The sequence below is a fragment of the Anolis sagrei genome, chromosome 1 (genome assembly GCF_037176765.1).
Source record: "Anolis sagrei isolate rAnoSag1 chromosome 1, rAnoSag1.mat, whole genome shotgun sequence".
Taxonomy (NCBI): Eukaryota; Metazoa; Chordata; class Lepidosauria; order Squamata; family Dactyloidae; genus Anolis; species Anolis sagrei.
This window is the reverse complement of record NC_090021.1, coordinates 230335502-230347882: the sequence shown is the minus strand read 5'-3', so window position 1 is coordinate 230347882 and position 12381 is coordinate 230335502. Positions and strand designations below refer to the sequence as shown.

At 45.0% G+C, this 12381-nt stretch overlaps 1 protein-coding gene across 1 annotated transcript; it reads left to right on the top strand.

Moving 5' to 3' along the window:
* Positions 1 to 386: 386 nt before the first annotated feature.
* TUBA4A (tubulin alpha 4a) lies at positions 387 to 10142 on the top strand. Its single transcript, XM_060773019.2, has 4 exons — positions 387 to 497; positions 6849 to 7071; positions 7570 to 7718; positions 9108 to 10142. Exons 1-4 carry the CDS (start codon positions 495 to 497, stop codon positions 10077 to 10079), a joined length of 1347 nt encoding a protein of 448 aa, XP_060629002.1. The 5' UTR covers positions 387 to 494; the 3' UTR covers positions 10080 to 10142.
* Positions 10143 to 12381: the final 2239 nt, after the last annotated feature.

Sequence of the window (12381 nt, the reverse complement as noted above, 5' to 3'; positions counted from 1 at the left end):
CCCCCAGCTCCTTCAGAGTCAAGCCAGTCACCTCGTGGATACCATCCATTCATCTTGCCCTTGTTCGGCCCCTCTTCCTTTTTCCTTCCATGGATGTGATATCATTTTACCTTTTCAGTAAGGTTGTAGTGCACTTCTTTCCAATACAAACACAGTTAATTCTCCAGTGTAGATGCAGCCTTGACTCCTGCACTGTTCCCGCCGCGAAATGCCTCTCTATTTATGTCTCTCTGGCGTGGAAAGAGCCAGCACGACGGAGACTGGGGATTTGCAGTAAGCCGCCGAGCGGAGACGTAAAAAGCCCGGCCTCCCATCAACAACCTTTAAGGACATTGGGGGGCGGGGCGTTGCCTGGCCCCGCCCCCACCCAGGAGGCCCCGCCCCCGCCTTATAAAACCTCTGCGGCAGGGCAGCGGGCACTAGGCGTTGCTGCTTCTCATAGAGATATCGTAGCCCGGACTCTGAAGTGAGATCTCAGCCCCGACGTCTGCACCATGGTAAGGGAAGTGATCTGGAGTTGCTCTTGGCAGGAAGGAGGAAACAGGGAAGGGGGGGGGGGTTCCTTCTCGGGAAGTTTCCACGCAGAGGCTGGATGGCCATCTGTCGGGAGGGCTTGGATTGCGGGGCGGGTGGCCTTTAGGGTCTCCTCCAACTCGGGGGTTTTGTGTGCGCCTTCCTCTTCCTTCCTGCCACGCTGTTGCCCCTTCGGGTGGTCCCGGGGCGCCCTCGGGCTGAATTCGTGGCCTCGTGGCGCTCCCAGGATCCCTTCGCCTCGAAAGCGGCATTCCTTCTGCAGTGTAGACGTGCGCCGTGCGGGCAGTGTCCTTTTTGCGCCCTCTCCGTCGTGCCCAAAGCCAGAGAGAGGCTATTAATAGGCAGGCAGGCAGGCGGGCGGGCGGGGGGGGGGGGGGGCGCTCTCTCTCTCTCTCTCTCTCTCTCTGCCTTCGCCCTCTGAGCCTGCTTTCCAGCCAAATCCCGGGGCTGGAAATAGCCGGGCTGGGCTCCAAAGGAGGTAATCGCATCTCCCGTCTCATCTCGGGGGCATCTTCGCCCTTGGCCCTATATTTAGTGGCCGGGAAGAGGCTCTTTTCCCCGCTGGAGCTGGGCTTGGCCCACGACGCCATGAAGTTCCCTTTGGGCTGCGTCACTTTCTGAATGCGCGCCTCGCCGAGGTGTGGGAGGCGGAAGAGAGCCATTTTAAAAAAAGCGGAAAGTCAGGCGCTTTTCCGTTTGGGCGGCCAGGCAGCTTTCGAAACGGAGCCCAGGAGGCAGGGTGCTCTCTGGTGGCCCTTCTACCCAGCCATAGCAAAGGCAAAGGTTTCTCCTTGACATTAAGTCTAGTCGTGTCCCACTCTGGGCAGGGGCGCTCATCTCTATTTCTAAGACGAAGAGCCGGCGTTGTCCAGAGACACCTCCAAGGTCATGTGGCCAGCATGGAGCGCTGATACCTTCCCGCCGGAGCGGTACCTATTGTTCTACTCACATTTACATGTTAGGTTGGAAGAAGCTGGGGCTAACAGCAGGAGCTCCTCCCTCTCCCTGCATTCAGGCTCCTCCATGGTCATGTGGCCGACATTACTGCACGAAGAGCTGATACTTTCCCGCCGCATGTTTTCAAACTGCTAGGTTGGCAGAAGCTGGGACTAAGGGCAGGAGCTCACCACCAGGGGTTTCACACTGCCATAGACCCTCCTAGAAAATCCACAAGATTTGAACTGTGTTATCTGAGTCCACACTGCCATATATTCCAGTTCAATGTGGACTAGATACAGCTGTGTGGAAGGGCCCTGGAAAGAACAATGGCTCCTTGACTTCTTTCATGAATGGCGCCATCTCTTATCCAGCCCATACAGACAGCTTTCTCTCTTAACAGCCAGACGAAGCTTCTCTTGATTTTGACCATGTTCTCTCCACCCTTAGTATGTTGTACAGGCCTGGGCAAACTTGGGCCCTCCAGTTGTTTTGGACTTCAACTCCCACCATTCCTAACAGCCTCAGGTCCTTTCCTTTTCCCCCTCAGCCGCTTAAGGAAAAGGAAAGGGTCTGAGGCTGTTAGGAATGGTGGGAGTTGAAGTCCAAAACACCTGGAGGGCCCAAGTTTGCCCATACATAATGTAGTAGATGGTGCAGCGAGTTAAACCACTGAGCTGCTGAACTTGCTGACTGAAAGGTCAGCGATTTGCATCCAGGAGGTGGAGTGAGCCCCCACTGTTAGCCCCAGCTTCTGCCAACCTAGCAGTTTGAAAACATGTAAATGTGAGTAGATCAATAGGTACCGCTCCTGCGGGAAGGTAACAGCACTCCATGCAGTCATACTGACCACATGACCTTGGAGGTGTCTATGGACAATGCTGGCTCTTCAGCTTAGAAATGGAGATAAATATCACCCCTCAGAGTCAAACACGACTTAATATCAGACTTAATATCAAGGGGAAACCTTTACCTTTAATGTAGTAGGAGCACTTCGTGTTGAGCCCCAGCAAGGAGGCCAAAGGACAGTTTCCTTCCCTCTTTTATCTAGTCCACAGCCCAAGGAGGAGCTTAGGCCAGCAGCCACATTTAGGAGGTATCTACTCCAGATTCCCAAACTTGGCCCTTCTAGGTATTATGAACTTCAACTCCCAGAAGCTTCACAAATGACTCAGCCAACCCTTGGGAATTCTGGGAACTGAAGTCCAAAGCGCTTGGCTGACCAGAGTTTAGAAAACAGAGTTCTATACTATGGGACCAACGCACTTTGAAGCCACTTGAGTTGGCATGGCTCAATGCTATGGAATCCCAGAAGCTGGAGTTGAGCCCTCTCTAGCAAAGAAGTCTATAGGCTTTATGAAACCTCAACTCGCACGTAACATTGAGCCATGGTGATGCCAGACTGCATTAATTCTACAGTGGAGATCTGAGGTGTCAAAGTTTTGGCCCTCCAGGGCCCTTTCCACACAGCTGTATAAAATCCCACATTTTCTGCTTTGAACTGGATTATATGGCTGTGTGGACTCAAGATATTGTGGATTATCTGCCTTGATATTCTGTCTTTTATGGCTGTGTGGAAGGGCCCCAGATGTTTCAGACTAACTCCCAAAAGCCCTAGCCAATTTGTCCAATGGCCAGGAATTCTGGGAGCTGAAGTCCAAAACACTTGGAGGTTTGTAGGTTTGACACCACAAGTGTAGATGCTTGTTTGTTATCAGAGCTTGTCTCAGTATGGAGACCCCCATATCCATATACAGGATGGTTCAAAAAGATGGACCTGATGTGAAACACCAAACCACCCATGAATGACACCCTTACGCCTTGAGGATCAATTTATTGCTACTAGATGCCTTTCCCAGCACACAAACAGCCCCTAAAGCCTGAGTCATCTGCAAGTACTTCATCACACTAGAGAATGAATCCACTTTAAATCTGGTTAAATCTGGTTTCTGCCTCCTGCAGAATTCTGAGGTTTGTAATTTAGTGAGGCTGTTAAAGGTTCCTCCCTAAACTACAAACCCCAGAATTGTGCAGGAGGCAGCAACCAGATTTAAAGTGGATTCATGCTCTAGTGTGACGAGGTCCAATGCCAATGCAGCTATTGAAGTATATTGGGCTAACTAAAACAGATCAGCGCCCAGCTGAAACTTTTCCAACAAAATCAGAAGTGTAGCTCATAACACTTGGTAACTTGTTAACTCATGAAAGTGATTTGTAACTTTTCTGTAATTGTAACATGTTTCAGTCATGGAATACATTGCTTTGAAATTGAGTCCATTGTTTTGAAAAATCCTGTGTTACATCATGTAGGAGGGGAGGGGAGCAGCAATTCAAAGGAGAGTGGGGACATGTCTATAGGCAACTTTGACTATAGTGCCTAAAAACCCAAACCAGCATGGTTAATAATGGAGCATTGTGGAAGGTGTGTGGACCTGCCCGTGGTCACCCAGTGGGTTTCCATGGCCGAGCAGGGATTTGAGCCCTGCTCTCCAATCATAGCCCAACACTCAAAACATTACACAATGCTGGCTCTCATTATATAATATAGTTAATATAATATACATTATTTACCATAAATAATAGGCCCCCTGGTGGTGCAGGGAGTTAAACTGCTGAGCTGCTAAACTTGCTGACTGAAAGGTTGGTTGTTCAAATCTGGGGAGAGGGGTGAGCTCCCACTGTTAGGCCCAGCTTCTGCCAACCTAGCAGTTGTGAATAGATCAATAGGTACCGCCTTAGTGGGAAGGTTATGGTGCTCCAAACAGTCATGCTGGCCACATGATCTTGGAGGTGTGTATGGACGAAGATGGCTTTTTGGCTTAGTAATGGAGATGAGCACCACCACCACTACCTCCCCCCCCCCCCCCCCCACTCAGAGTTGGACACAACTAGACTTAATGTCAGGGGAAGCCTTTACTGGAAATAATACTTTTTGCTGTCAATATATATTATAAGGTATTATAATTACCCATATTTATATTTCTACAACATATGCTGTAGATTAGATGGAGCTCAAAAGAGTTGTTGAGGAAGGATGAGATTGTTTGCACTTTAAAAAATCTTCCAGATAATTTTTTCAGTAGACCTTTTATATTAAGCTCTGTAAGGTGTGTCAGTCTCCTAAAGGGAGGATCCTGCTTAAGGCCATCTGGTGAATCTAGAAGAGGAGAAACTTGAAAATTATGTTAAGTCATTTTACACCGTTTAGCTATTGGCCATTACAAAATGTGACCACATTATGTTGCAAGAGTTGCCAGCCTGAAGATATTTCAAACTGTACCCTCTTGGTGCAATCAGGATTTTTTTTCTTTAGCTGTTAGAATTATGATTCAAGGAAAAACATGTTGTAGAAGGCGTTGAGTATGGCTAGTTGAAAGATGTCTCTTTGCAGATATTAGAGGAGGTGTTAGGAACATGCAGATTAACAAACAGAAACTTGTTAATTATTTTCTGACATGATTGAGGCCAGAGTTTCGGAGGATGCGTCCCAATATACAAATGCAAAACACAACTAGGATGGACAGTAAATGCTAACAGGCCTTGAAGAGGGTAGGACAAAAGAAATCTATGTACCCTTTTTCCCAGGGGCAGATCTCTTTCAACCATGTCACAGAACAAGAGGTGTGCGCGCATGTGGGCCAGCAGCACCGAAGGCCCTAGAACACTATTGATAGTCTAGCTGCTTACCCACATTATTTTGTTTTCTATATGGAGAGAATAGGGATTCTTTGCACAGGGGATAAAGAAACCACCCTACCATTTGATTTTTTATTTATAGTCTACATTTTATATAACTTGGATTAGAGCTTACCACTTAGGTGAAGACCATATTATTTTAAATAGCTAGTAGCACTGAGGATGCCATACTTACAAACTGGGATTCCTCCTTCCTGGGTCTGTCGGTCCAGTATGCCTTGAGGAGAACAGCTAACTGGTTTCTTCTCCCTGGAATGGATATAGATCGCCTCTTGATGTTCAAAGTCAGAGGTGAAGGGTTCTTGTTGAAAGGATAATGTTGTTGGTGCCTTGACCCATTTAGCACCTGGATTAAAAGTGCTGGCACAGAGTCAGACTGCTGCAGCAAGAATATTGTCAATTCATGGGCTGGGTTGCCTCACAGGCTGGGTGGGTCTGTAAATAGCCACCTTCCCCGACTTAGTTGTGATGGTGTGATCGACTGAATACCAGCTAGTATCAACTCTCCTACTGCACGAGCACTTTGGGATTTTTTTTCTTGTTCTGTGCCAACTTGGCCACTAAATTAGACACTGCAGCATGACCTGCTGATGCCTCATTTTGATGAGGTTGCAGCTACTTTATAGTCAGTTGCAACCTTGGAATAGGTTTCTGATTTATAGAGTTATTCATGGACAGAATGTGAAAGTACTCTTCCTTCATTCTACTAGGGCTTGTAATATCTCTGTGTGGATACCTTTGTCCTGGGGGATGCTCTTGTCATGTTCCAGCATGCATTCCTAGTTTGGGTGTTGTCAGCTTGTATGTGTGTGATACGTCATCCTGTGAAATGAATTGCAGTGGTGGGTAGGAGAGAAGCACAGTGAAAAAGCCTGCATGCATTTTTAAAGATTGCAGCCCGTGTGGGTGTCATGGGGAAATGTTCTCTGGGCACGTACCATAATGTATGGAAAGTCACTAAGTGGCAGTTCTTCAGTAACTCTTAGTGACTGAACAATCCTGTTATATCTTCTGTTCATGTCAGAAAGTTGCTGCTACCATTACAGGTGTATGCCAGTGATCTTGCTATTGTGTTATGTAACTACTTGCAATGTGAGATGTCAATCTGCAGCACAGATGCCACAAACAGCATTATATACATGCATGCACAGTATTTGGCTATGACATGTCTGTCCCCTACAGCATTGTTATTGTTCCTTGGGTCAACAGAACTAGAAGTAAAAGTGCATCAAGGCTGGTCTACATGTAATTCTCTCTAATATGCTGTTATGAAATGACCTAGATACACTGTTTAGCCACACCTCTCAAAACACATTGATAGTCTCTTACTGGTGAATTAGAAATATTCAGCTGAATCAGTGTGGCAGATAAAAACCTCTGCCATTTATAAAAGTGTGCAGGTTGCTCCATGTTGGCTTCATTGGGGTCTATGGCTTTGAGTTTTTGAATATTATCTCTCTGGTCACATTTTGCTGAAGGATATTTAAAATCCAGTACCATAAGTCTGTAGTAATTTGATTGGGCTTTCTCTATGAGTCACTAGCAAGTCTTTGGGCTAGTTCCTTATTGCATTGTCAGTTTGTTGTGTGAATAAGTGAAGAGAGAGGAGGCATTTGTGCCTCCTTGAGCTCGTTGGAGATAACGTGTGATAAAAATATAATTATTTTATTTTTCCTCTGCAGCGTGAGTGTATCTCCATACATGTTGGCCAGGCTGGAGTGCAGATGGGCAATACCTGCTGGGAGCTGTATTGCCTGGAACATGGGATTCAACCAGATGGACAGATGCCAAGTGAGAAGACCATTGGGGGTGGAGATGACTCCTTCACCACCTTCTTCTGTGAAACTGGCGCAGGGAAGCATGTGCCTCGGGCTGTTTTTGTGGACTTGGAACCCACTGTGATTGGTGAGTGGAGGTGCATTTTCTCTACCACCTGGCTTCTCCTTAGCTCAGCATCCATTTATATTGGTAGTGATTTGAATCCTTCAACTATAGAATCACCTAAATCTAGGTGTAAGGGAAAATTTGACTCTAAGAAGAATGTAGTCTAGTTCCACAAGTTGACAATCCAGAGGACTGGGCAAGTAGCAAGAATGACAGTGGAATTTAGCAGCATATAATGGAAAGGAAGAACTACTCATATCTTCTCCCACTAAGAGAAGACCCCATCAAAACTATTTACTATCCTGGGAAGTGCAGAGTGGCAATTCAAATTGCTAGTAATGTTGGACAGGAAGTGAGGCAATTCCAGGAATATTCTGGGTTTTCCATGGCATTTGAGCTATAATCAGGTTCTTCCATTTGGTAAATGCTTTGGTTAAATTCTTGTTGCCATGTTGCAGCAGTCACTTAACATTTCTTTGGCGTCCTCTCCTCCTAATCCCCCTCCCCATCTTTTTCTAGATGAGATTCGTACTGGCTCTTATCGCCAGCTTTTCCACCCAGAGCAGATGATCACTGGTAAAGAAGATGCTGCCAACAACTATGCTCGTGGGCACTACACTATTGGCAAAGAGATCATTGACTTGGTGTTGGACAGGATCCGGAAACTGGTATAATTATGGAGAAAGACTTATGGGAAGAACAGAAGGAACTGTTGAGAGGTGGCAGGCAGTTGGGGCTAGAGGGAGGCTCTTAGGAGGCCAAGGATTTAAGATCACTATTTTGTTAACTAGAACTTCTGCTGAGAATCTAATTCTGGATATGATAGTGTCACATGAAGCTTCATGGCATAGATCTTAAGGGAATGGACGAATGCACCTCATTCTACTTCAGTGCTCCACCCAATCTCCCATTAAACCAAATACAGTTGTGCTAGAAGTTCTGTAGCCAAAGGTATTTAGAGCAAATCAATATGTAATTTAGGGCTACCACCTTCTTGCTACTACTTTGCTCTTGTAACGTCTTCCACACTTTATTGTTGCCCCGTCAACAATGGTAGAAGCCGTTACATGTCATGATTTGCCCACGTGAGTTCAGTTTAAATCTATAAACTTGATGCCATTCTGTTTTTTTTTCCCCTTATCTACTCACTTCTTTCTTGTTGATAGTACCAAGAAAGAATTGTGTGTGCTGTGGCTTGTTTAAGTAGTTGCCACCTACTACTTCTTTAGGCCCTGTTACCTTCATCTCGCTGCTTTAGTGACCCTATTTTTTCCTGGAACACCCGATTCCATCTGACTATTCTGCTTATGTGAATAGATAAGGAGTCCTTAACTTCTGCAGATCTGTGAGTTGTCTTTAGGGCAAGCATGCATAGGTTGGGTCTCCCCAGCAACACCATATGTGGTAACCTGCCTAGGTTAATGAATAGATCTCAGTATGCTAGCTGAAGATCACTAAAATGGCCAATACTGGGCTACATGGCTCATGGTCTAACTTGATACAAGGCAACTTCCTATGGGTTCTTATTTGAATGCCCTCTGACGAATTATCCTTATGGATGAGGTTGGGGTAAAGAGAAGACTGTTTCATAGCATACTGACCCTACACAAAATGATTAGGAGGAATGGTTTATGATCCTCTCAGTTTGCATGGACACCTGAAAAGGGGAAGCTGGATTTTTTTTTTAAAAAAAACCAAACTTCCTTGCCTCCCTTTGTAAAGAGAGATATCCTTATACTTTTGATCCAAAGCCAGAGGATAGAATGGTAGCTTGCCCTGGGTCACATGTATTGTTCACGGCAGTGCTTCACTACTACAGGTGTAATATAATACACTGACTTCTACCCATCAAGTGCGCTGCTGCTTCTTCTAGATTGGAAAAAGGAGGTAACAGGAGACTGAGCAAAGACAAATTCCCAATAGACAACCATATGATTAATTGCATCAATCCTATGATTAAGGATAGATCCCTCATGTAGAATTCCCAAGTCAGAGTATTAGGGTGAAAGGAGCATGCTACCCTTTAGCAACATTTTTTCTTGTGGCTCTTCCAACAGGCTGACCAATGTACAGGACTCCAAGGATTCTTGGTTTTCCACAGCTTTGGAGGAGGCACTGGTTCGGGATTCACATCCTTGTTGATGGAACGTCTTTCTGTTGACTTTGGAAAAAAGTCCAAGCTAGAATTTGCTATTTACCCAGCTCCACAGATCTCCACAGCAGTGGTGGAGCCCTACAACTCCATCCTAACTACGCACACCACCCTTGAGCACTCAGACTGTGCTTTTATGGTGGACAATGAAGCCATCTATGATATCTGCCGCAGGAACCTGGACATTGAACGTCCGACTTATACAAATCTCAACCGCCTTATCAGCCAGATTGTGTCCTCCATCACAGCTTCCTTGCGTTTTGATGGTGCCCTCAATGTTGACCTGACAGAGTTCCAGACCAACCTTGTGCCATACCCTCGAATCCATTTCCCTCTGGCTACTTACGCCCCAGTCATCTCGGCAGAGAAGGCATACCATGAGCAGCTTTCTGTGGCTGAAATCACAAATGCTTGCTTTGAACCTGCTAACCAGATGGTGAAATGTGATCCCCGACATGGCAAATACATGGCCTGCTGCCTTTTATACCGAGGTGATGTGGTACCCAAAGATGTCAATGCTGCAATTGCTGCCATAAAAACCAAGCGCAGCATTCAGTTTGTAGATTGGTGTCCCACAGGCTTCAAGGTTGGCATCAATTACCAGCCACCAACTGCAGTTCCAGGTGGAGACCTAGCCAAGGTGCAGCGAGCAGTATGCATGTTAAGCAACACCACAGCCATTGCAGAGGCCTGGGCCCGGCTGGATCATAAATTTGATCTGATGTATGCCAAGAGGGCCTTTGTCCATTGGTATGTAGGAGAAGGCATGGAAGAAGGAGAGTTCTCCGAGGCACGAGAAGATATGGCTGCCCTAGAGAAGGATTATGAAGAGGTGGGAATTGACTCATATGAAGATGAAGAAGAGGGAGAAGAGTAACTGTAGATGGCCTGCTTTGTTTGGACCTTCCTTCCTATTAAAGTATGCTTGGCTTTAATTGCACTCCTGTCAAATGTGTCTTTCTTGCCCAAGATCGTGGTTTCCCCATTCTCATAATGTAGTTCCACTGAATACAGTTGTTTTTCAATATCACCAAGTAGTATAGCTGTTTCCTTCATTCCTTGCTCTATGGCAGGATGTGAAAATGGGAAGTACATTTCTCAGTAGCTAAAGTTGAGCAACATAGTGAAACACTATTGCTTCTCCTGATCTTCAGTTTTTTTAAAAAAGCAACCCTTAATGCTGGCACATGATAAAGTGAAACACGGGCTTTTTGCCAAATTCAAGAATGCCCCTAGGCAACATGAGACATTAAGAAATGGAATGTATACATTGTTTAGAAGCTTAGCTAGTCAGCCAAATACCATCCTGGAAGATGAATACCACCAGTTTTCTTCTGCGGGATGGGTTTTATTTTGTTTCGTGAGGGCAGGGGATCCAATTTGGTATTTTGAGGATTAGACCACATCTGTACCATGCTACTTGTCTCCAACCCTCATCAGTTTCCTGGATTTGGTAAGGCAATTTTGTGTTTCATAATGAAGACCTAATATCTGAATGATTCTCAAGGTCCTGGGAAGATACGTTTCATTTGGTCTGGATGTTTTTTGACAAGCTATACACACTATGACTTCTATTTTGCAACTTGCCACACTCACTCTTGCAGCCACTTTGTGACTCTTCATACAGTTCCCTCAAAACTCCATGTCTACCAACTCAGAAACTCCTTTAAATACGATAAGTGGAATAGGATTAGCCAATAAGAATGAGAATAGCAGTCAGTGGGAGCTAAATAAATCTATAGGTACCTCTATATCTACTTCCCTCATTCTAAGAAGTTGCTTTTCTACAAGTATTAAATTCCTCAGTGGTGAAGATTTCAGATACCTATTACCAAAACACCTGTATTCCACTCTTTCTCCAAAATGCTAAGCAGCATTTCTCTGCACACCAACCTTTTGTTAATTTACATGATTTGCCAAGGAGAATGTTTACCACTTATTTCCTAGACCTAATTACTGTGGTAGCGAAAGAAAAAAAAGTGCTAGCTTAGAAAGGATTCACATCCACAATTCTCACCTTCAGTGTAACAGTATCTTCCTCTTCAGTAGATACAATCTTTTTAAACTGCAGTCTGCAACTATTGGGCATTTTGTGACTATATTGCAGAAGGGACACATACATTAAAGAGTTTACTCTTATAGCTAAGAAGCCTTAAAAAGTGCAATTTCATCTTAGCCCAAAGAGTGCTACACTTTAGGAAAGTTCCTTTGTTGCGGCCCTGCTTACTCTGCTAGGCTTAATTTTAAAAGCATTTTTATGTGTGTTATATCTAGTCCTCAGGTTTCGACCACCTTACTGAAGTAAATATGGTAGTTTTCTATGAAGCTCTTTATAGCATTGCGTCCACAGATATAATTTTGGATGAAAACATTCATAATCCAGAACCACTGGGTATGCTGACACAATATTGGGGGTTGCAGTCTTTTATGTAGTGCACTTGGCCTAATGAAAGGCAGTACTTACAGAGATGAAAAAGGACCTTATCATAAAGGCCTATAGATTCGCCTCCAGACAGGGGGCGTGGAGAAGCTGCTACACCACACCCCGCATTGCCTGTCTTACCGTGTCCCTCATCTCAAGGGGAAAAGTGTTGCCACCCAGCTCCCCCCCCCCCCCAACAGAAGGGAAGGCAACATGGGAAGGTTCCTGTGTTGCTGTGGCAAGCACTGCTTCACCTCCCTTTTTGGCCGTGCCTGTACATTGTGTGAAGGGCTCTGCTGTAAAAGGAGGTGAAGCAGTGTACAACAGGCAAATCAGCTCGCCTGATGAGGTCATAACTGAGTCTGCAAGAAGACAGCAGCGACAGGGGAGGAAGCATTAGTTAGGGTTTCCTATTTTCCATTTCTTAACCTTTCTATTTCCTTTGCATCAAAACACTGTACATCAACTTTTCTATCCTGTTTTAGATTAGAAATGTTCTTTTCTCTCTCTTTTTTTTAACACCATAAAATCATTTTTGTATTAGATAACAATGGAAGAAGATGTAAGATGTTAAAAATGCCAATTTATATTCACTCTTGTACTCTTCCCCACTGCTCATATATTTGTAATAAGAATTATATGGGGGAAAAACTCTTCAGCTCAGAGAACAATTTAAAATCTGGGGGGGGGGGGGGGAGGCTATCTTTCTCTTTTCTACCTGCTGTTTTTTAAAACTGCTTATTTATTTATGAGTTTC